At 44.8% G+C, this 25,805-nt stretch overlaps 1 protein-coding gene across 1 annotated transcript in view; it reads left to right on the top strand.

Annotated features, from left to right (window-relative positions):
- Positions 1-25,805, top strand: part of prr12b (proline rich 12b) — a gene marked incomplete at its 5' end in the record, with an annotated part of 35,797 nt that overhangs the window by 7,810 nt on the left and 2,182 nt on the right. Inside the window, 13 exons of the mRNA XM_079177640.1 lie at positions 2,512-2,669; positions 3,681-3,842; positions 4,100-8,625; positions 9,737-9,949; positions 11,940-12,014; positions 13,886-14,717; positions 14,915-15,510; positions 15,601-15,717; positions 17,184-17,317; positions 17,589-18,586; positions 18,714-18,833; positions 22,831-22,928; positions 23,104-23,241. Coding sequence (XP_079033766.1) covers positions 2,512-2,669; positions 3,681-3,842; positions 4,100-8,625; positions 9,737-9,949; positions 11,940-12,014; positions 13,886-14,717; positions 14,915-15,510; positions 15,601-15,717; positions 17,184-17,317; positions 17,589-18,586; positions 18,714-18,833; positions 22,831-22,928; positions 23,104-23,241 — 8,167 coding nt within the window. The remainder of the gene's footprint in view (positions 1-2,511; positions 2,670-3,680; positions 3,843-4,099; positions 8,626-9,736; positions 9,950-11,939; positions 12,015-13,885; positions 14,718-14,914; positions 15,511-15,600; positions 15,718-17,183; positions 17,318-17,588; positions 18,587-18,713; positions 18,834-22,830; positions 22,929-23,103; positions 23,242-25,805) is intronic.

The following is a 25,805-nucleotide window of genomic DNA, read 5'->3' as shown; positions in this document are numbered from 1 at the left end:
TGTAGCTGTAGCGTCATGATGAGGTTATTAGGAGGTGGCTCAACTGTAGTAGGACAGCACTGAAGGCCCAGGTATAAAACACACGGCCCTCCACTGCTAGCACTCCTATGTATTCTCTTAACACCAAGGTCCAAATTGGAAATAAATGTGGCATTACACTTTCATGTGCTAACCTCTGGGTAAAGCATCAAAGGATGTTTTATTGTCTGTAGTTTTACTATACACATGCTCAAAATCAATGTATCAATTCTCATAGGGTTTTGCTTGCTACTAATACAACGGTAGGTTTAGAGACAAATAAAACCAAAAGACTGCTTGTGTTATTGCTAGCAAAACTCTACATAGTTAGAAAAACTGGAGGGACAATTCTGAGAGCCAAAGGTGCTTTTCCGTTTATGTTCAACTTACCATGGTAGTACATTGATTCCTTCTGCTGCTTTTAGTTGCACTTTAGTTTTCACTTGGTTTCTTTTGCAGGTACCTTTTCTCTATAAGCCGTTTTACAACCCTCTCTTTTGTTTTTCGTCCCTGATTCAGAGAGTACATTTTTTCCAAGCCGGTGTCTCATGATGAAGACAAACCACAAAGTCAGGCCAACAAATATCTTTGGAGTTAATAAAAAAAAAATAATATCTCTGAACCAATACATTACATTACATTACAGTCATTTAGCAGACGCTTTTATCCAAAGTGACTTACAATAAGTGTATTCAACATAGGTATTCAAGAGAACTACTAGTCACCAGAAGTCATAAGTACATCTCCCATTTTAAACAAGCATCTAAGAGCATAAACCAGAGCAAACGTACAGTGCAGAAACAAACGAAAACAATAAGTGCAACAAACTAGTATGAATACAACAAGTGCTAAGTGGAAGGCTCAGGGTAGCACTTCTTGAAGAGGTGAGTTTTCATCCTGATGAAAGATGGGCAGTGACTCTGCTGTCCTGACGTCAGTGGGACGTTCATTCCGCCATTGTGGGGCCAGGACAGGAAACAGCCGTGACCGGGTCGATCGGCCGCAGCGACGGGGTAACCAATCACCCCGAGGCAGCAGAGCGAAGTGGTCGGGCGGGGGTGTAGGGCTTGACCATGGCCTGGAGATAGGAAGGAGCTGTTCCTTTCACTGCCCTGTAGGCTAGCACCAGAGTCTTAGACTGGATGCGAGCTCTTACAGGGAGCCAGTGTAGAGAACGGAGAAGGGAAGTTGTGTTGGAGAACTTGGGGCGATTGAACACCAGGCGAGCTGCAGCTTTCTGGACAAGCTCCAGAGGTCTGATGGCCGACGCCGGGGCTCCGGCAAGTAGAGAGTTGCAGTAGTCCAGGCGGGAGATGACAAGAGCCTGGATGAGCACCTGCGCCGTCTCGTCAGTGAGGAAGGGGCGAATCCTCCTGATGTTGTGCATAAATACATATTTATATCCTCATACCAATATTTTAATTGAGGTCTTAAACTTAACTCCCGGCAGGCCAATAGTGGATTTGGCCTATCACATCAACAGTTCCTGATGATATTGTAGTGGTGTAACTTCATAATTTCATACAATTGTATGAAACTTTTTAAATTTAGTTATCATTTTGTCTACTATTTTTTACATAAATTAATATATAAAATACTACATTATACAAATACACACATTCATATAATGAAGGGTCTACTTATTCTACTACTGTGTAATAAAATATCCTTTTTTGTCCAGTATGAGATATAAAATACCTAGGAAAATATAGAAAAATATATCACGTGCAAGTGATTGGCAGCTCCCTATCAGTTTAGCTAGGAGAATGTGACGGAATTTCATCCTTACTGGAAAAGCTAAAGATTAAGGGAAACAACCAAGACTTAATTGGTAAACCAACTCCAATACATGGCTAAGCTGATCCATCACAACTAGTCCGATAACACAGAGACATACACTTTGTAAAGCAAAACAATTGCCCCTAAACATCGGTTGCTATTTCAGCTATTCTCCTTTGTATTGTGTTTTCATAGAGTGCAACAAGCCCAGCGTTGGTAGCTGGAGTTGGCCCAAAAAGCTCTAGGCATATGTCGTTTGCCGATGAATGAACATTGACTTCTCTCTGATAGAATTTTGCCTTGAAAATACAATTAACCAGCAGGTATGAGGCCTTCATGGCAGCATTGTTAACTGAGGTTGACCTTAAGAGCCATAGTATAATGGCATCATTATACTATGATGCCATAGTATAATGTTGCTGTCTTTATTGTCTTCCTCTTCAGTGTGCTATTTCTGCAGACCCAGAAAATATAACTCGTTAGCATCGCCTGGGGATTGGGAACCTCTGAATTAGAGAGGCCACTGGGGTCACTGAAAGATCGATTGATAGATAGGTACATACGATATGATTCCCAAAGGATATACATAGAGGGGAGTGTGGATGCCTTAAATTAAGCAGGTAAATGGACTACTAGGCCTAACAGTCCTGTGTTAGCAGACTTCTAAATCAGGGCATGTGTAAAATTCAAACCTAATAACCATGTGTTCCTCAGCCTCGTGTATGGGAGCTCCAGGTCGTCCCACCCAGACTCAGAGCTGCTCCATCGGCAAACCTATGGCAACCCTCACACCCTCCAGGGCTATGCAACCAACCACCACCCAGGAAGCTCCAGACAGGGTGGAGCCTGGGGTGCTGCTGGACGCACACTTGGTAAGGTTTCATTGAATGATATATCTGTAAAAATACAAATCTAGAAATACAAGTACAGTCCATTTACCATTTACAGTCTGCATTTGGGCATCGATATCAGCTTTATTCAAGGATATTTACATTAAAATCAAATATGTTTATCCATAGTCTGGTTGAGAGATATGCAGCTAATATTTTTTATTTTGAACTTTTCCAACACACACCACTGTTGGCAAGTCTTGATAACCTGTAGTTAGAGTGAATGTGAAAATGGATGGTTGTTGTATCTGGTCCTTATATATGTATAACCAAAGTGAGAGATGCGGGCACTGTACTGGACCATTGAGATGAAGGGGAAGCTGTGCCAGAATGCACCACCTACGTTCTGACCCTCACCTATGGTCATGAGCTTTGTGTAGTTACTGAAAGAATGACATTGCAGATACAAGCGACCGAAATGAGCTTCATCGTAAGGTGGCTGGGCTCAGCCATAGAGATAGGCTGAGGAACTCAGACAACCGGAGGGAGCTTGGAGTAGAGCCGGCCTGGGTACGCCTCAGGGTTCCCCAGGAAGAGCTGGACAACATTGCGATGGATGATGTGCAAGCTTGTAATTATTAAACTGATAAGTAGTGAGAATTAAGGCCAACTATTGCACAGTGCTACATCTTAGAATGTGAGTATTTCCAGGTGACCCTTCTTTATTTTCTTATATAAAGTAAGTGCTGTGGTGGCATGTGGCAAACAATTGGTTACAGTGGAATATAAATGAAAGGTAGGGTGATTGATCTTAACCACTTAGATTACTTGTCTCATATCTTTTAAACAGCTGTGCCAATCCCAGAGTAGCGTGATGAAAATAGTTCAAAAGAGAAGACACACCTGACACACGTCTGTCCAGATAGGAAATAATATTATTGTCTCGATAAATGCAGTTTTATTTAACTGTTTATATGATAATGCTTTGATGTATGATATGAATATAATGTGATAATGAATGTGAATTAAGTGAGAGTTGTGTTTTGTTGCCAGGCCTGTCGGGGCTATTTGACGCCAGCCTCCATCACGCCAATCACTCGGGTCCTGACCCCTCCGTCATGAATCTGATTTCAGCTCTGGAGTCGCGGGGGCCACAGCCGCCACCCTCGGCTTCCTCCCTCCTCTCTCAGTTTCGCTCTCCTTCTTGGCAGACTGGTGAGCATCAGCTTTTTAGTGTCATGCTACAAAATAAAAATCGCCATATGTCGTTAGTTCTAGTTTCTATTGAAATACTATTATTCCTAAATAATAAACAATAGTTTAATTTACAAAATCAGCTGCATTCATTTGATTTGCAAAAACATCCAGCAAGTAAAAAGTTTGTAGTCTAAAACTGAAAATGTGCTAATTTGTTACATGTGAATAGTGACTTGCATTTACCAACCCTGTCCATGTAATATTGTGTTCTGTAGCAATGCATACACCGGCCCCAGCGGAGCTCTTTATGTCAGGGGCACTTCCTGGTTCCGGCTCCTTTCCCTCCTCCTCAGCCCTTTCTGCATACCAGCATCCTGGCTCCTTCTCTGGACGATCTTTCACTCCCTCACTATCCCTGCAGGACACACCTACATTTAGCCCGAGTTCCAACGGTTTGCTATCCCCCCATGATCCCTTGCTGCACATCAAAACACCCTCCCAGGCCAACTTGGGCTTTGATCGCTTGCTGTCCCACAGTGCCACCTACCGGGGCTCCCAGGAGCCCCCAGCCTCTCCTCAGACCCAAGCCCCTCCCACCTCCTCCAGTTGCCACCTGCCCCATCCTCAGTTCAACCTGTTGTCCTCCCAGCTCCACAACCAGTCCTCCCAGCTTTATAATGCCTCCATGTTTTCTTCCACACCAGCCCTGCTGTCCACGGCTCCCCCTCCACCACAGCCTTCTTCAGAGAGGGCAGTTAGCCGACAGGACAGTGTGATCAAGCATTACCAACGCTCGTCCCCCACACATTCCACAACACTCCCCCCACAGCAATATGTCAGCTGTGGTGGGTCATCAAGCTATCATCAGATAGCCAGCCACCACCGGCATGCTGGAGTGTCCTGCAGTCCCCTTGGGGAGCAAAGTCCATCCTCTGACGCCAAGCCCTCACCAAGGTTGGAATCCAAGACATATCGACCTATCATCCAAACCCCCTACACATCCTCGTCCTCCAGCTCCTCAGCTCCTTCCTCGTCTGGCACTAAGGGACCCAAGAATTCCAGCTCCAGTAGTGGCTACTCTTCTACAGGCTCATCTTCTTCCCGTACCCCACACACTCCACCATCAGCTTCCTCCACTTCCTCTTCATCCTCTTCAAGCTCCAAGACAAGCACTGGCTCCTTGTCTGCTCCCTCTTGTCAGCAGCCTCCATCTCAGTCAGCACCAGCACCACCTCCTCTACCAGTGGTGTCATCCAACCTTGTTCAACAGCCAGCACCCAAACAATGCCTCTCCACCTATGGCTCTCCACTTGTGGCCAAATCCAGCGCAGGCCTACCAGACCAGACCCCTACCCAGCAACATGCCCAGTCCTACTCTCCCAACCAGCCTCCATCTGCACACATGACCCAGTCTTATGGAGGCTTTAACTCACCTCATGCCCAAGACCTGAGCTCTGGATCAGGGGGTTCTGGAGGGAAGGCCTTTACCGGTACAGGCTCAGGAGGACGCTCGTTTTCTGCAGAGGTAGTCTTTGGGGATTCAAGCTTTGGCTCAACTCCTATCAGAAGAGCAGGCAGTCCGTCCTTAGGGTATGGGAGTTCTGGAGGATCAACAGTAAGTGGACCCATATCACGAGCTACTTCACTTGGCAGTGGCGTTGGATCTGCAGGATCAGGGAGCGGGGCTGCTAGTGGTGGTAATGGAGGCAGCAGCTCTTACCACCTGCCTGAGTCGTGCCCCTCGCCTTCCATCAGTTCTACTATCAGTCGCCCTGGATTGCACTCTCCTGCTTCTGCTTGCCCTGCTCAGTCCCCTGGAGGCTCAGGGGCCACCAAATATTTGTCCTCCATCCTCTCTCCTGCTTTTATGTCCTCACCACAAGGTTTCCCTGATACACGGCAAGCGCAGAGCCAGTCCTACCACACAACACCACCCAAGCCAAAAACGGACACCAACATGTTGGGAGTTCAGCAATCTCCAAATGATGAAGAGGATGATGATGATTTCCTCATCCACCATTTACTACATGCACAGAGCTCAACTCCCCATCCTTCCCAGCATCATCCACCTCCTCAGCAACTACCACAGCCGCTCCCACAAACTAGAAATGGGGAAGGCAAGGAGGTAACCTATGACATTAACAAGATCTCAGAAGAGCGCTACCACCTTCAGAGTGTCATTCGTACCAATAACATCACCAGCAGTTCAGGTCCTGGAACGGCAATTGATGATGTTGCAAGTGGCTTAAACAGTCAACTGGAAGCATCACAGAAGAAACAGCAACAGGCCAAATCTGAGTTGACCATATCAAAGTCCAATGCTGGAGGCGTAGGAGGGATCACTGACTCTCTTTCCCACTCCCATACTACCCACTCCCATCAACATCAGCATGACCCCTTGGGCTCTGTGGTCCATTATGGAAGAGATGACCCCTACACACAGCACTCCCATCACACCTCACATGTGCCATCACACTCTCAGCAACACTCTCAGCATCCCCAAATCTCCCAGCACTCTCAGCACACTCAACACACACAGCACTCACAACATAGTCAGCATAGCCATCCTCATTCCCACTCTCACAGCCACCCTCACATGGAGCTGAAGAAGCCATCAGATGCAAATGACAATGCCTACTTGTGTAACACACCAGATGTGCAGCAGGCTCGACAAAGCCAGGTCTCCCTCTCCCTGATGGAATCATCGCCAGACCCCCCCCAGCAAACTCTGCTGCAATCTGTCCTTTCTCATACCACTCGCAGTAAGATGGACCCCCAGCAAGCCCCTTCACAGCAACAGCAGCATCCCTTGAGCCAGCAGGCCATGATGGGTTCAGCTGGAGGAGCAGGGCCTGCAGGAGTGGAATCCCATGCACAGAACCGGTCCTCACAGTTGCAACTCCAGCTCCAGACCCAGGGTTTGGATACACACTACAACCCTGGAGCCCAGCCAAGAGATCAATCCCGAGCCAGTCAGAGCTCATTGTCTCCGCTAGACATGCTAGACCAATCTCTTTCCCAGACCAACAGTAGAGGTGGTGGAGGAGCTCTGGACAGAACTGGAGTTGGGGTGAATGTCACAGGAGGGGAAGGAGGTGGTGGAGACAGACATAGACAGCAGCACCGACTTACACCCCACCACCATACCCAACAAACCTCAGATCTCCATGACTTTCTCTCTGAACCAGATTTGGGCTTGTCTACTCCATCACACCTGCACCACCTCAACCAGCCTCAGGCTCATGCCCACCCCCATGCCCACCATCAACAGCAAGCACACTCTCACCATCAGATGGCACACTCTCAGTTAGCTCACCCACACTCCCACCGGATGACAGCAAATATGGAAACTACGCAACAACAGCAGCAGCGCCAACAAAGAGAGCCTGAAAGTCTGTCACACTCCCAGCTAGACCAGCTCAAACAGCACCAGTTTGACACAGTGAGCCCAGTGGATAAAGTAGGACAGAGTCAAGTTCAGCAGCAACAGCAGCGGTTTGCGCCTCTAACATCCATCTGCTTTCCAGACTCTCTCTTACACGATGAAGACCGCTCTTTCTTTCCTGAAATGGAGGACATGTTTTGTTCAGCTGATTACAAATCAAGCTGTGCTGAGGATTCTGGGGCAGGACAGGATGCTCAAGAAAGCCTTACCCAGGGTCATGGGCAGGGGCAAGAGGGTATGGAGGCCTTAAAAACAGGAGGTACTGGAGAGGGCTATGATATGGTTGGTCATCACAGTGATCAAGGCTATGGACAGTATTGCCACAGCCTTCCAGGAACAGGGAATGGCAGTCTACACTTAGACCTTGACTCTATGAAGACCCACGAGCTTCCCTCTACTGTGAATACTGACCAGCTAGGCCTCATCCAATCCCAAACACCCACTATGGGGTTGAGTTCAGCAGTTCAAGGGGATGGCTCAGTAAACAAGATGATGGGGGCTGTAGGAGTGGGTGGAAGTTCAAGTACTACTGGTCTGACCTCACCTATATTCTGTTCCTCTCGACCCAAGAAACTGCTGAAGACCAGCTCATTTCACTTGCTCAAACAGCGGCGCGAGCCACAACCTCAAACAAAGAAAAGCTATGCGCAGGAGTACGAATTTGAGGATGATGAGGATAAAGCTGATGTTCCAGCTGATATTCGCCTTAACAGTCGACGCCTCCCTGATCTGCTTCCTGACTTGGTGTCTAGTTGTAGGAAGGCTGGTGGTGCATCAGGAGTAAATGCACTCAGTCCACTGATGAGTGACATGGACTTCTGCCACCCCTCCAGCTACGTATCCCTTGGACATCCTCCACAACTGCATCCCAGTGAAGGCCCTAAAAAAAGAGGCAGGAAACCAACTAAAGCAAAACGTGAAGGCCCTCCTCGCCCTCGAGGTAGACCACGCATACGTCCTCTTCCAGAGCCTCCTTACTGCAGGGGGCTGATGGGATCAGTGGCTGGAGAAAGTAAAAGGGGGCGGGGGCGGGGCCGAGGGCGAGGCAAGAGGGAGGAAGTGCATGTTGAAATGCATCAAGATATGAACAAAGTTCAAAGCCTCCCATATCATCAGCAGCAGCAACAGTTCAGCCAACAGCAGCATCTCCAACAGCATCCACACAACCATCCCAGACAGCAGGCAGAGCACCACCAAGCACCACAACAACAGCATCACCTTCACCATCAGCAGCAGCATGTTTCCTGTCCTAACCACCAACCGCATCATCAACAGCAGCAACATCAAAGGCATCATCTTCAACAACAACAGCAATCATCCCAGCAGCTGCTGCAAGATCCAATCAGACCTATCAAGGTAATCCTGAAAAGACCAGATGATCTGGGTCTGTACCGGTCAAGAGTCATAGTGATGCCTAAAAAGTTAGATTGAGTTGAAACGGCCGTAGCTTGAAGTAGGACATTAGTTAACTTCCTACCCGCATTAAGTAGAAGAATAGAAGTTCTGATGATGAATTACTCACAGTTTATGACACATAGAAATTTAAAAAGTAAAGATTCCCTATGTGTGTGTGTGTGTGTGTGTGTGTGTGTGTGTGTGTGTGTGTGTGTGTGTGTGTGTGTGTGTGTGTGTGTGTGTGTGTGTGTGTGTGTGTGTGTGTGTGTATGCAATTTATCTGGTAAACTTGAGTTTTGGTTATTATTTTTAGCTTCAGAGTGTTTATTATTTGCTGTGCGCATTAAAGGGATAGTTTGGGTGTTTTGAAGTGGGGTTGTCTGAAGTACTAGTGAGTGTATTACCTACAGTAGATAATGGTCGGCACGCCCCAGTTTGGAGAAACGGACAGGAGTACCAGTACGGGAGCTAATGACGCCCGTGGACATGTGCAACAGCAAAAACGTAAAAAAATCAATATCAGTTGAGTGTACTAAGGCCCTTATCTATGCTCTCTGCAAAGCCACAAGACTTCTTTGACAAAAAGAGTCATTTCACTTTGCAGAACATGGGAGTTGCTGGTCTACGGCTGCCTCAAACGGTTAGTTAGTTTGTGTTATTGTGTTTTAAAGGGTTAGTTCGGATTCACCAAAGTCACACAATAACACAAACAAATTAACCGATTTTTCTTATGCTTACGAATCTGCCCCCAATATTTCTTTATTCGTTTGTTACCACAGTGTCTGATACATTTCCCTCTGCCAGTTCCGGCCCGACACAAATGAGATTAGTCTAAAAGCAGAACAGGACAAGTCATGCTGACCATTATAGAGTAGTGTAATATATCTCTGTGAAACCAACCCGCCAGGGGTTTAACAAAATCAGTATTACTGGCTCATCTTGTCTTGTAGATATCCTAAGTAGCCAAGTTACAGTAACTTCAACAAAACAAAGGTTGTATATTTTATCCTAGAAATCCTTCTGAATGTCTTCCATCTAACTCTAACCCTTCCATCCAACTGTCTGTCTCCAGATCAAACTGCCCGTTGCCACCATGCCTTCATCAGAATGCTTGTTGAGGACAGACTCACTGTCCAGCACTGAGCCAGTTCTGTCTGACGGATCGGTGGGGTCGGCACCATCTCTGGGACTGAGTCCTGGACCCAGTGCTGCCATGGACATCAGCAGAAATGAGGAGAACCAGACTCAAGACAAGATGATGAAGCATCAGCAGAAAGCTGTAGAGGTAAAGAGCACATCTGAAAATCCTAAATAGAAGTTCTGTTTGCTCATTAGTTCTACTGGCAAAGCTCCCTTATGGGTTTCTTTCTGATAAATGCTGAACTTGTCTTTGTTGTGAATGTACAAATCTATGTGAAGTGTACATTTTGTTATAATTTCAATGCCAAGTATTGAAATATTCAATGGTTTGGAGGATGGTGAGCAACCTTACATGCACATTTGAATGGACTGGCGCTGTGCGATGTGTGATGGAAGCTGAGAGTTTTCTCATTGGCCCTGTTATTATACACAACAGCTTGAGGGGGAGGGGCTTTTTCACAGGGGAAAGGCATAATGACAAATATCTTGCAAAGAAATGTTATTTGAGAGGAATCCGAGGCTAAAATGATTTGATTAGTTGAACATTGGATTTATTTTTTCAAAAAGGGTATTTGGGGACGAGAGTTTTTGGGGGAGCAGAACCTGCCTCCTGATACAAACCTAAAAGAGGATTTGATTCTTTTTTTTTCTAAGTAATTCATATTATATACACCAATTATTGCTTTATTTATCAGCTAAGATTCTGCTTCCTTTTTCAAAATGAGTTTTGACTCATGCTCCCCAGAACTTATATTTGCAGGTCGACCATATGGTTTCATGCAAATGTCAATTCAGAATAATCAGTTAATCAGAAATCCCTTCTAATCATTCTATCTTTGAAATCAAGTAGTATCGTGTAGGCTGCTTACATCGTACTAGTTGTTCCCTTCTTGATGTCAGGGTGTGGGGGAAGGAGTGGTAGATATTACGAAGGGCTGCAGAGGACCTATGCGTGACAGCTTCAAGTGTATTTCATGTTGGAGGGAAATTAAATCTAGTTGCCTCAGCAACAGAGTGGTATACTGCATCTGCAGTATTTTGACTGTGAAGAGAAACCTTAGATTTTCAAACCAAGTCAAGCTGATATGCAGTTGAGTTAGTAAGTATTTGAACGGTTATCCTCTCATTACCAGGGACTGATGTTACATTTCTGAGTCAGCTTTAGGGACTCAGCCCCGTTAAAATCTAGCCCCGCAATTACAGAACAATGCAGCAGGGCAGTGAGCCTTAATATAGTGCAGCCATGGCAACCAAGGAGTCTTTAAGGTCCAAACATCGAAATGGCCGTGACTGGCTGAGTCGGTCACATGACGTCATTTCAACTGAGCATGGGTTAGAGAAATACTTCCCCCACAAAAGGACGATATGTACAGTATATTACAGTACAGCTTCAATTATTCAACCACTGTTACCTTGAATTTTTGAAGAACATTTTTGTTGTGTTTAATAAATAGTAAGGTTTTTGGGGAAGATGTGTGAGTTTTGGAAGTAGGGAGCATATGACTGGATACATGAGATTTGGATTATACTGCACACGTTGTGTGAGGGTTTACTAAAGCATGTTTTCATATAGTTTGGCTGTTTTTGCAGTTTTATTCAAGAATTCAAGGTAACGGGGAGTAATTGATATAGAAATGGTCATTTTGTGGGTGAAGTATTCCTTTAAGAACCTGAAGGCAACGTGCAGTCTAGACACTGCAGAGCATCACTCGGGTCTGCGGATGATTTCGGTAGTCACTGACTGCAACTAAATATTGAATTTTATTATTTTATTTCAGTTTAAGTTAATTTGTCATAATTTTTGTTCCTTAAAGTTTACAAGACAAACTGGAAAAAGGCTGGAGTTTCTACACTGTTCTTACTGATACATCTAGTTAAACACATAATAGTTATTCTAAGTATCATGTTCAAACTGCTTTCTGTAGGGTAGAATATGAAAGGGGGGTAAAACAAATGATGGGACAACAACATAGATATTAAGAGACAAAACTAACATTTATCCTCTTAAGTATCTAGATACATGAAATCCATGAAATCTTGTGATCACATCTCATTGTTGTTCATACCCAACAAGCTCTCTGAAGAGTTTGGACTTAACAGATGTTTGAAAGCAGTTTTCTCTAATGTCAACGCAGACGATGTGGAAGAAAGACATTGACGATCCGCTGAATCCTGAAGCCTGGGCTGCTATGCAGAAGCTCTCCAGTTCAGTAAGTTGCCTCACACCCTTTACAAAAATGAGCGAAGCCAGGAGCTCCATATTTAATTCATACCTCATCCATTCAAACGCAAGCCTCCGGTAGAGAGAGAGAAGAACATGATTTACCCTCCTCACACCACAGGTAATACATGTGTAAAAAGGTAGCATTTTGCCCATCTTTGTGTTCAAACTAAATGTTCTAAATGTTTCGGTGGCGTCGTCTCCAGTGGAACTAAAAAGATATTTCAATTTTCAGTCATGTTTTTAGTGATTCGAGGTTTGGAGAGAAGGAGGTTATAGTTGACTGACAGCCAGTTCTTTCTGACTGACAAAAGAGAGAGGAGAGAGAGATGGCTGTTACCAGGGCAGCTGTTGCCACGGTTACTACATGTTTCAGTAAAGAACCCTTGCTGCCACCTGCTGTCGGTTAAGCTTCATTACCTATAGCCAAGCGTCCAGGCCTCATGTTAGTTAGCTGAGAAAGTAAGAATGTATCATTATTGATTTATTTCATCTCAAACATTGAAGATGAAAGATGCTCTTGGATATAAGAAGGCTCCAGATGTTTCTTAAGGTTGTAAAGAGTTGAACGCACCATGTTTTAGAATCACTGTACAGTATAGCATTGGTCACAATGAGCAATAAGTTAGCTGAATCAATATGCATTCCTCAGGAGTTCAAACAACAAGAATAAAGCTGTCGTCACTTCTCATTCATCTTCACCGTCTGCTGGTCAATGTGGTCTGTCTGTCTAATTTCACATGTTCAGGATTACACTCAAATAAAGCAACTTAAGATAATTAGATGTGTCAAAAATCAAACAGAAATCTGCCATTTGGATGAGATTTGTTTTGTAAAGCATGTACAGCTGATACTACTATATCAGTTCATCCATTAGTCAACAGACACATGAGCAGCAACTGTTTTGATAATCGCTCATCATTAATTAATCATGAATTCAGCCCCAAAATGTGTTTCCTTATGTGAAGGTAAGCTGAATATCTTCAGATTTTAGATGTTGGATGACATCATGTTAGACTTTTCAATATGTTCTGACATTTTATAGACTAAATGGTCAATCAATGAATCGAGAACTTGATCATATTAATTGAAGATGAAGATACTTTGCAGTTAGATGAAGCCCTAAAATGCCATGTCAGATTTTTTTCTTTTTTAATTCTAGTGGAGTGATTTTGTCTGTCAAGATAATATATAGTAAATGGACTTGTACTTGTTAAGAACTTTTCTAGTCCTCCGACAACTCAAAGCGTGATCATAGTCATTCCAGATTCAGAAACAACTACAGATGGGACACATCAATATCTTTACATGAACAATGGATCAAATGCCGATGTGTATAATGAAGCTATGAAAGGGGTCTCTTGCAATGACGAACTACAATATCAACAATCTGCAGTTCCCCTCAGCTCCATCTTCCAGCTCTTTGTTTTGGGTTTACCATCTGCAAATGTTCAGAGCAAAAGGTTCAAGCTTTGTTTCCTATTTTCTCAGGAGTTGGTGAAGACCTAACCAGAGCTTAAAGTGGAGGGGATATTAGCTTATTCATCATTCATTCATGCTTTGTGTCTGCTGGCAACAACATGCTAACATGTGCTCCATAACTTTGTATGGTGATAAAGTTATGGAAACAGCTTTGCTCCGCTGCCATCTTGTGGTCAAATATTCAATGAATGCTGCTTTAAAGACAGATACGTCTTGTTGAGTGAACCATGAGACCAAATTACTAGTTGAAACTGTTTTTTGCAGTGTACAGAGGAATACAGCTAACTGACAAACCATGCCAGTGCAGTGGACAAGGAGTGACATCATCATAAGGCTCTCATCAGTGATGAGATTATGCTCTTTTGCCTTTTGCAGGCTGATGAGAAGGCTTTCGACTTCAAACCTGGCTTCATGGCGTCTTTTTTGGACTTCCTGAAGACAGGCAAAAAACAGTCAGGCCTCGAACTTGGACATGATGGAAGTGAGCAGGATTCCCTAAACTCCTGTTCCTCTATGAAGGGAGGGATCAGGCCCTTATCCCCTCTTCCTCCCCCCCTGCCACCAACTCCTCCACAGCACCCTCCACGGACATTCAGCGAGGGAGGCCAGGGCGACGGGGCAGACCTGGCTCTCAGCAGCTGCCCGAGTCCCTGCAAGCCTCTGGACGAAGAGCTAAAAGGAAACCTGGAGACGTTGCCCTCCTTCTCTTCTGATGAGGAGGACTCGGTCAGTAAAAACCAGGACCTGCAGAAAAGCATCTCATCTGCCATCTCTGCCCTTTATGACACCCCACACTCGTTAGCTGCTGCAATGGCTTCTGCCATGGCCAAGGCTCCACCCGACCTGTCCCCGCCTATCCCACAAGAGCCGTCGCTCAGCCCCCCGCTCCCTGCCATGCCTCCCCTCATCCCCAGTATGGAGGATGGAAAAGAGGAGGTGCTCACTTACACGCAGGATCACATACAGGACAAGGAAGAGCAACAATTGGTCTCCCCACAGTCGAACGGAGAAAAGGTAGATGAGAGGGAAGCTGAGCAAGGAGGAGAAGAGGAGAAGGAGGGAGGTGGGGAGACTGCAGTCAACGAAGCACAAATGAGAAATCCACAGAATCTGCAGCAGGGAACCCTGGAGGAGCAGGAGGAGGAGGAGGAGGAGGAGGAGGAGGAAAGGATGTCTGAAATGCAGATGTTGGAGGTCCCTCAAGTTGAAGGTAATGTATGTGTTTGTTCTGTCTGCTTTTGAACCAAGAGGTGGTGGATGTGATATCATGAGCTTGTTACTGCCTCCCAGTGAGGCTCCTGGCTAACAGGCGAAATGAAGCAGTTGGTGATTCCATGTCGCCCCCTAAGATTTACAGTGCAGGGCTTTTGAAACTTTTTTTTCACCCCCACCCTGTTTTTTTTTCAGATTTTCCATCAGGACCCATGCTTGCTCCTGCCCCTCCATCCCCATTTCCGCCCATCACCCCCTCCACTCCACCCACATACTCTTCACCCTCGCCCCTGCCTCCCCTGAGTCTCTCCGTACCCTCCCAACTGCCGATCCAGCAGGATGAGGAAGAGGTCATTCAACCCTATCCTCCCTCTGAGCAGCAGCAGTCCTCCTATCAACCGGCTCCAACTGGTACCTCCCCTCCCCCATCGACCTCCCCTCCGGCTATCCCATCCTCACCCATCTCCAACCTTCCCCTGGGCCAGTCCATTCCCCCTCCATCCACTACACCTCCCCCATCCTCTTCTGATCAGGACCAGGAACCCGAAGCTGAGCAGCCTTCCCCCTCCTCACCCACCTCTTCCTCATCATCCTCTCCACCACCATCACCTCCAACCCCGGAAGAGGCCCCACCATCTCAGCGTCTTACCTCCCTCCACCTGGCAAAGAAGCAGGCTGACGCCGCCATAGCTGGGGAGAGTGAAGAGGAGGACAGTGAGAGTGGAGGTGAGGGAATCTTCCGTGAACGGGACGAGTTTGTGGTTCGAACTGAGGACATCGGGACGCTTAAGGTGAGTTCCCCCTACAGCTCCCAGGAAATATGTACGGTGAATAAATACCTTTACATTAATGGTATACACTGTGATTGTTGGTGTCACCAGATGGCCTTGCAGACAGGCCGGGAGCCCCCGCCCATCTGGAGGGTGCAGAAAGCCTTGCTCCAGAAATTCAGCCCAGAGATCAAAGATGGTCAAAGACAGTTCTGTGCAACCAGTAACGTGAGTTTTCCAGCAGACCTACACAGTTTTACACAGATTCTATCAATAGTAGATTAAATTGGGCAGAGAACTGCTTTTGTTCAGCTCTTTATGGGTTCAAAATAAGTCTGTGGTGCCAGACTTGTTTTGGTACAAGCCAAGGCCCCGCTTCCCAAAAGCGTCTTCTTAAACTTTAGTTTCTCTCGAATGATTCAGTAGATTAGAGACGTCCGATGGCCCAATGGTTCAGGTGCATACATACAACCTTTGTCATTCCCTCTCTCTCCACATATGGCCGGTCTGTACCTTCACTGTGACCCCCACCTGCCTACAGAAGGTTCAGAGTGACTTAAGAGCTCTGGAACCTGCACAAGAAATACCAAACTTCATGTTCACCATTACTGCTTTGTTTAACTGATTTGCATCTTTATATACTTTTATCATGTCCACTGCTAGGCTGATGTTTGATGTAAATTATGATTTTTATATTAGAAAATAGGTCTAAACTAACAATAAAATAGTTATATATTGAACAATTATCCCAGTCATTCCCAGACCTCTGAATTGCTGCCTAACTATGCATATTTACAAGTAAAGGATCTTTGACTAGACTAATGATTTTGTAGTATAGGTGTATGTGATATCTCTTCTGGCTGAAATGTATCTTTTCTGTTTTCAGTTTCCATATATTCTCTCTCTTTTGATTCAAGATAATGCTGGTAGCAGACTTCAACATTTCCATTTGCTTATAGAGAAATGATGACAATTGAGGACGTATACTTCTTCAAGAAGCTTATAAAAACAGCCACTGTTTACTTTGTACTTAAGGGCATTATCTGTTATTTCTTAAACTCCCCCAGCACAATGTAGTTCATTGTAGTTTTGGCCACCATTCCTATCAGTGGGGCTTAGTGCAGGACAAAGAAATGCTGCAGCAGACATCTTAGTTTTTCCTGCTCTGAATCTGAAACACTTAGCCATGAAATGAGAAAAACGATTAGAGCAGCAACAGTACAAAACAAGGGTGAACACTGTCTTTATATAGAATGCTCTGAGTTAGGACAAGGACCTTAATTAAACAAACTAATGGACGGTTTGTAACCAATTCATGTATTTAATAATTTAATAATTGCATTAATCACTAGGCTGATTGGTGTCTGTTCCCTCTGATTAGCTGTTTTAGTAGAGAGGAAAATGGTTTCTTCATGAGTGAAATCTAAAGTGCTTCCTTAATGCAGTGAGTGCTCTATCTACAGTAAGATGTACACACTAATGTTGGATTTGTCCCCCCCTATAAGCCATTTATAGCATCACATATTGTAGTCCAACTCCTAGAATTCAGACAATTCACTTTCACTGCAATCTGGGACATTTTAGAGTACCCAGTTTGATTGATCCTTGTTTAAATCCTCTGTAAGTAATTAGAATATTTTCGTAGAGAGCAATACTGTTTACTAAAATGTTCTTCTTAATGTCTCTTCCCTCAGTATCTGGGTTACTTTGGTGATGCCAAAATGCGCTACCAGCGTTTGTATGTGAAGTTCTTGGAGAACGTCAACAAAAAAGATTACGTCAGAGTGTGTTCTCGGAAGCCGTGGCACAGAGCCGGTCTCACTCTGAGGTAAGAAGATGAATTTGATTACTCGTCAAATGTTTCTGATTGTCACTCAGAGGTAGGGAAGAGGAACTGACACAAACTGGAAAGTAATACAAGAATCAGAGCTAAAGCTACATCGATCCACAGATCTGAAGTAAACTCAGCCAGACGTTTGTCAAAAATGTACATGGCTGTCAACAACTGATTTTGGATTAATTTCAAATAACTTACCAGCTTCCGAGGTCTTAAGACATGGCAGCTTCATTCACTCCGTGTTTTTCTTACTAATTGACAGACGCCAGTCACTACCGCTGCAGCTGCCCTCTGTTCACAATCAAACCCCACCTCGAGTGGAAAGAGACGACAAGGAGAGACAGAGAGAGAGAGAAAGAGAAAAAGAACAAAGAGAGAGGGAGCACAGGGAGAAAGTAGAAAAGGAACAAAAGGAGAGAGAGAGGAGAGAGAAAGGGGAGAGAGAACAAAAAGAGAAGGAGAAACAGGAGAGGGAGCAGAAAGAGAGGGAAAGGAAAGAAAACGAGACTGTGGAGAGGGAAAGAGAGGACAGAGAGCAAAAGAAGAGGGAACGTACGGAGGAGAGGGAAAGAAGGGAGGAGCAGAAAGAAAAGGAGAAAAGAGAGAAAGCACAAAAAGACAGGGAGAGGAGGGAGTATGAGAAAGAGCGAAAAGAGAGAGAGCTGAAAGAGAGGGATAGAAGGAATAGGGAGCAGAGAGAGAAGGAGAAACAGGATAGAGAGAGGAAAGAAAGGGAGAGACAGGAGAGGGAGCAAAAAGAGATACAGGAGAGAGAGCAGAAAGAAAGGGTGAAGAGGGAGCAAAGTGAAAGGGAGAGGCAGGAGAGACAGCAAAAAGAGAGGGAGAAACAAGAGAAGGAGAGAACAGATAAAGAGAGAGAAAAGAGAGAAAGGGAGTGTAGAGAAAAAGAGAAACAGGAGAGGGAGCGGAGAGAGGAGAAAGAGCAGAGGGAGAAGGAGAAAGAGAAAGAGAGGGACCAGAGAGAAAAGGAGGGAAGAGAGAGGGAAAAAGAGAAAGAGAGACAAAGGGGTCATGAAACAGAGAAAAGGGTGACAGAGGAGCGAGAGAGGAGAGATGGCACAGTGGGGTTTGCAAGGTTGAAGGAGGAGAAGAGAGGAGAAAAGAAGATGGATTGTCGGTCCAGAGCCAAGACTTCAAAGGACCAGGAAGAGCCTCCTCCCAAGAAGAGGAAGAAGTGGCTGAAGGAAGTGCCATCCTCTTCCTCTTCCTCTGACTCCTCCCAACCCAGCGATGACGAAGGTCAGCTGTTCTGTGTGTGTGTGGGGGAGTGCATGGTACACACATATTGGTTAATCACATGTTAATAAATGTCCTTAGGTCGATGTCTGCTGTGCTCAGGCCCTCAGTGTGGCGTCTTGTGTTGTAGGACCGGTGCGGGGTGGAGTTAACAGCCGAGCCATGAGGGAGATCTTCAGGAGCTATGTGGAGATGCTGGTCAGTACAGCACTCGACCCTGACATGATCCAAGCACTGGAGGACACTGATGGTGAGCGCTCACATGGAGGAACACAGTGAAAGTGTGAATGAGTTGAGAAAAGAGCTGGCTTGTCCCTTTTCCCTTTTGTCGGTGTAGTATCCCATCACCACACCACACTAATACAAGTGCTCTGGCAAAGCTGACCATTTTCAGGCATGCTGTAGTTTTGCGTTGTTGAATGTGTTTCTCATTCCCAAACTTCATCTACAGTCACAATGAAGATAAAGTCTGGAAATACATTTTTTGCATGTGCCGCGTTATTGTTGCATGGCAACAGAATTGTAAGTGCAGATCATGTAATGTACAATGCCTGACGAGTTGTCCATTATCAGAAATTGATGGATGACGTGGAGGCCTGAACCGTCTGACGCACATATTATACTATTTGCTTCACAAATGAATAAGCAATAACAATGTCCAATATCTATATATTATGCTGTTTCTAGAAAAAACACATTATCCCCCCTTTGCTTCTCAAACATGGTTCATTCAGGAAATATGAATGGCCTTGAATGCCACAGCAGACTCTTTTGCTTGAGGAGGAGGATAGGTGTGTAAAGTAATGTGTGTTAGCTGTGTTAGCAGCACTTAGAACACACATCAAACAGACAGCTGTCATACCTACTCTATGTACTGGCCCAACTGCTAATTTTCATGACTTCTGTAGGACTGACTTCCATGGTGCCAACAACTGCAGACCAATGAATCCTACTTGGTCGCACAAGTACAAACATCAATACACACACAGCATGACATCAACATAAGATGGAGGAGAGTCTCCCTCCCATTTCTCCCCCCTTCTCGCCGGAGCTCAGAGTAACGCTCAGAACAACATCCACCCGGTTGCTTTTTGCAATACATTTGTAAAGCTCCAATGACAGGTACCACCCAGCAATCTGCATGTTGGCATCTTCTGCAGTTAGTGCAGTGTCCTTTGATCAGTCTCCAAAACAAAGTATTTTCCAAGCAAGTAGTATTTCAGGGCTTGGAATTCCTCTTGCCTGCTGCTCCCCATCCACAGCCTGCAGCAGCACGGCTTCCAGGTCTGCTCCTGATGAATCTGTTTGCAGGGTAAAGGCCTTGTCCAAGTAAGGGTCATGTAGGACTGCAGACTCATTGATGGCTCTCTTCAGTTCCCCAAAAGCTTTGTCACAGTCATCAGTCCATCTCACCCTGCTTGGAGTAGAGGAAATCTCAGAAAACTCTGGAATGAAGAGACTATACCACCCCACCAACCCCAAGAACGACTGTTACCTTTTTCCTGGTTGTGGGCACTGGTAACTTCTGGATGCCCTGCACCTTCCCTAGATTCTACACCTCCTGGTGGGTGAAGGCACAATCACAAGGGTTGACGGTGAGGCCTGCTGTTTTGATGAGCTGGAGGACCTAATGGAGGTGTGCCACATGGTCCTCCTTAGAGTTGCTGAAGTTGACCACATGATGTAGTTATGCCACAGCAAACTCTGGGACCTTCCTCAACTCACGGCCCCTCAGCCAAAAGGCATCGCTGTGAACTCGGAACATGCCAAATGGAGTCCTGAAAGGCAGTGAGCTCTTTGGACTCTGGGCTCTTGATAGGCAGCCAAAAGGCAGATGTTGCCAGATGTCAAGCAAAAGTCTGCAGTGGCTTACATTTTCAAATCCCCATGAATACAGCTCACTGCAATACCTTCCTAATCATTCGACTGCTCCTTGGACACTCCATAAACAAGCACTGGTGTCAAATTACGTTTATCTTGCATGTGACAAACTTATCGAGATGGCCTTGGCACAGAACAGAGAAGTACTTGCTTGCTTTTTCTAGCTGGACAAGAGGGTTATGTATGCCTCAACTCCCAACTGTAGAAAGCATCTTACATCTCTTCTAATGGTCTTGACAAATGGTGAACTTGCTGAACTATGATCGGTATGGGGGGGTACCTGAACTTGGTGTAAATGTCCCCGCTGCAGGACTAATAAAGGATTATCTTATCTTACTGTACATGTACTACCTTGCCTTGAGTCCCTTCCACACATAAGGACATACTAGAGCATTGGTTCCTAAACTATTTCTGTCAAGCCCCCCTTTGATGACGCACTCGACCCACCCACCCCAAATGGGTCGTACCTTCTTTGTTTTGAATTAATTGCATTATAATATATAACATATTCGTTTTTCTTTCTAAAATAAGTACATATCACTTCACTTTTCCACTTCACAGTTTATTGTTCAGTTTGTTTTACTGAAAAAAAAAATAGCAATAATAAAATGAATTTCCAAAAAGATTGGACTTTAGATTGCTTTCAAGTAGAGCTGTCACACATATTCATTGCATTACATTCTTGAATATATTTTCAAGTAAAATTAACTTTAGATGTTAAAATTGAAGGTAGGAACAGTGCAACAACTTCCATTTCCCCATTTAACAGGTTTTCAAACTGAATTAGTGTGCAAGAAAATAAAGAATCCTACATATAGAATAATGATCAAAGACAAGAGGTTACTCAGTGCTTTCAGCAGAGATCACATTCCTCTTCCTACATGTACATTGCTTTCTGACATATTCATTTGTAAATAAAATGAACTTAATTTCTTTTAAGTGCAAACATCGTGTATTTCCCCACGTTTAACAGCAGGTTCTCTCAAACAAGAAAATAACACATCCAGCAATGATTGATACGGATTTACTTTGTTCTGATTGTTTTCAACAAAAGCTTTTTGTGACATACAAAACATGCCACTATTTAGTTTCAAGGTGCTTGTTCACATGATCGGGGTGGTGGGTTTCCAGGTGTCTTTTCATTGTAGTGGGCTTCATACTGTCTGCCGCCAGTATTAAGACACACAACACACCGGGTCTCTGTTCTTGGCCACCATAGTGCTTGTAAAGCCCAGCCCAGGTTCCGCTTGATTTATTTTCTTTTTATTTCTTCGGTGCAACCATATGATATAGTGCCCTATCTTTACAACTTGTTTGCAATTGTATTTGTTATCATTTTATTTTATATTATATTGTTTTACCGGTGTGTGTGTCAAGCTCTGGGTTCTGAACTGCTCCAGGAGGATGACCTCTGAGATGTCTTTCATCGAGCGTTGCTGAGGCTTGACCCACTTGTGGAAGTTCTTTCGGTCTTTCACAAGGTTCTTTTGGGTCCTCTCCACCGTGGAACCACTGTCTGTGTTTTCCATCTTGTGTGTGGTCATAGTTCAGGGCAACATAATAATTCATATCAACCGAATGGCTCAATCTTTCTGAGGCCAATGACAAATCTTAGCCATCCTCTCAAAAGTTGGGAGCCACTGTTCAATATCATCAAGTGTAAAGGGGCTGAAGCTTGGGCTCTCTGAAGCTCGGTGCTGGTGCTGGTGCTGTAAGAGTGCTAGTGCTGGTACTAAGACTGACTGCCATGGCCGCTGGGAGGCTCAACCTCAAGCTCCTCAAGCTCCTGACAGAGATCCCTTCAACGCCTGTGTTGGCATTCATTGACACCATGTGCAGAAGAGTCATAAAAGACAACCAGCTCAATAACCCTTTATAGAACCTCCCACTGACTAATGAAGCTCTAGCGTAAGTTCAGACAGGAAGAATAAACTCTTGCATGCCTAAGCCCATAGCTTATTTACTATACATCTGCATCACTCCTCATGCAGGCACATTCATTATTTCCTTGCTGTTATTGTTTGGGGCTGTCAATCATGATCAGCTGTCTAGATCAGCTGCTCTCTCTAGCCAATAGCACAACGACACAAGGACATCGTCAGCCTATCATCTTGCTGCTGTCTCTCTTAAATATGATCGTCTCTCTACCTTCAGTACGTTCAGGCTGCTGTTGCGCAACCCTCCATCTCCGCCCAATCTTCGCAGATTCATCAGCTTCATCAACTCATCATTCTGTCAACCTCATCAGCACCATCCCCACCAGTGTCTGGACTCCACGGGGGGGATTTATATTGTTGCCGCTCAGGGCAATCACAACTCCATCACAAATCTTGTTCTACTACTTACTAACACTACTATCTCCTCAGATGAGTTGTACCTGCCACCCATGAGGAAGATTGACAGCCTGCTCGGTGAACAGAAGAAGAGGTTGTTGAGGAGAGTCAACATGAGTGTTCAGCACCAGGTAAACCTCCACATCCATCTACTTTGTTTTATGGGCACTTCTCAGATCACAGTTTGTTAGAAGTCTGTTGATGCTCATTCACAGTAAATACCTTGCTGTAGGGGTTTCAGACAAATAGAGATTGTAGAGAGCTGTACTCATGCCTTTTGACTGCGTTCTGCTTTCCTCTCTCCAGGAGGTTTTACATATATTCCCCAAAATGATGGCAGACCCCCTGGAATCTGGAGCTGTCAAAGTGCACCTGGGTGGGGAGGGGTACAACCGCAAAACCCTCAACCGGGTCAAGAGGAGTATTCCTAAGCAACAGCAGCAGGTCAGAAAGAATCCTTCCCACTAATGTTCCCAGTAATGTTTCCCACTAGTAGTAGTAGAGCAGCTCTCCAACAGTGAAGGAGTACAGAGGGCTGCCAAATCATCAGGACAGTTACTCCTTCACTCTTCAGAATAATCCATTTGCTGCAGAAAACACACAAACCTGGCAACCCAACATTGTCCTCACCTGTAGCACTGTGTGGAGTTAAGATGGAAGCCCAGCAGGGACAATTCAGCTGTGCCTTGACATTGTTAGGTGCCGTCCATACACACATGGCTATGGTACACCCTAAAGACAGGACTGCCCCCCTGAGAGGAAGACTTGAGTGGTGTATGACAGCATTATAGCTGTGGGGAAAGCCACATGCTTCACTCTTCTGAAGCAGCATATGGATTCAGAAAAAGCAAGGAGCCTGTATACTGAATGAACTGTCTGTGAACACCAGACCAAAAGCTCTGACAGCAGCCACTGGGAAGAGGTCAAAGGTAGAGGTCAACCAGTAGTCAAGGCCATCGACATCTGAGGCCAGAGACCATCTTTGAACGGAGACATCTCTCCCTGTATGTGACCCCCTGAAGTTCCACACTTGATGTCACGTGATGACATTTTAGCCCGCTCTATTTGCTGAATGAAAACCATGGGATGCGACTGAAAGCTCCAAAAACAAGACAAGTGGTTGTTTGGACTCAGAAAGCTTAGCACAGTCAGACAAAAATAAAAGTCCTAACTTTTCACAGCATAGCATCCCAGATGTTTTCTACAGTGATAATAGGCCAGTTTGAAGCAGCATATGGACTCAGATCACTCCCAGCAGCCCAACACGTATCCAGAAACACTGTGTTGAGACTGTACACCTGCAACAAGAGTCACTTTAGCTTGCTGGTCTTTAGAGGTACGCTGTCATTTTCAATGTTGTAGTGATTGACCGTGAACATGGCTTGGAAACCAAGTTTCTCTTCAAGTTCTTGAGAACTTCACGGACTCTGATACTAGAGACAAGAGACATGGCAACATCTCTCAGATATATGACACTATATACACATTTAATGAACACAGAGAGAAGATCAAATATGACGTATAGTCAAATATGAGTTATTGACAAGGACAACCATGTAATGATTACTGTAAAGTACTGCTTTGTCACGATATTCTAAGCAATTGATCCATGACTAAACCAACTTCGAATATGAGTAGGAAATAGACCTGAGAGTGACCCATGAACATAATGTGATGGTGAAGGAGGACAGCAGATGTGTGGTCCATCGTGCAGTTCAGCTGAAAGCATGGAGCTCTCAGCAGGCCTTGAAGCTTGAGACTGTTACAGTCTGTGTTTCACTCCTCCATCTGCAGTTCTTTAGTTTGGTTGGCTGACGTGGAGGAAAGGGCAACTGCCCAAAGATTATGGGGTCAAATCAGTCTCAATAATTGCAATGCACACAGAAAGATTCACAAATGGAAACAGAAAGATTCACAAATGCACGCAGAACAATTCACAAATACATTCCAATGCACAAATAAATAAATTGCGATTTATATAAATGTAAAAAAAAATCACAAATATATTTCTGCATTTGTATGTATTTGTTTGTGGATTTGTATGTATTTATTTGTGGATCGCACTGCATTTATTTGTGGATTTATGAGACTGTTCTGCCGTCGCTGGATTCACAAATGCGTTGTTTTCAACATAGACCTATCTGTAACCAATCAGATGTCAGCCTCATTTTCAACCAATCACATGAGCGCAGCTCACCCCTCCCCAGCTTTTTGCAGCTTTGTTGAATCAGGAAATAAATATTGTAGCCGTCTGTGTTCACCCAGCCAGAGCTCTACGATACCTCATATCAGTAGAGACCGGACCAAACTATGTGTATAAATGTTATTTCGGAGTCCCTTTTTGTTGGTTTATTGCCGTTAAATCATAGCCAAATCACTTTATGTTGTGTTCATACAGCTATGGTAAACAGCCGACGTGTGGCTCGCTAGACACAGTGAATACAGCTCGATGAAATCCACGGAGCTCCTCCGGACTATGTTATGAACCAGACATGACGGCGTTTAGTTCCCCGTGATATCTGGGACTTCCACAACACATACGAAGCAGAAATAGAGGTTATTTTTTCCACAGTTGACGGCGGACAGTTGAACGGCTATCAGGGCGATAAGCCGCGCTCCCTCACCGGCGCGTCCAGCGCGATTCACCGATTCACGCGAATGAACACAAATAGTCCCCCGGCGAGACCGGCGGCGCGAATAACGCGATTAACGCAGAGCGAATCGTGTTTGGTGTGAACGCAGCATTACGCTAGCAGCCTCGTGGCCTCATTGTTTGTAATAAATACATACAAATCCACAAACAAATACATACAAATCCACAAACAAATACATACAAATGCAGAAATATATTTGTGATTTATTTTTACATTTATATAAATCGTAATTTATTTATTTGTGCATTGGAATGTATTTGTGAATTGTTCTGTGCGCATTTGTGAATCTTTCTGTTTGTATTTGTGAGTCTTTCTGTGTGCATTTGCAATTATTGAGACTGATCTGACCCCATA

This window comes from Pholis gunnellus, assembly GCF_910591455.1.
Source record: "Pholis gunnellus genome assembly, chromosome: 17".
Lineage (NCBI taxonomy): Eukaryota > Metazoa > Chordata > Actinopteri > Perciformes > Pholidae > Pholis > Pholis gunnellus.
This window is presented reverse-complemented; position numbering and strand designations above follow the sequence as displayed.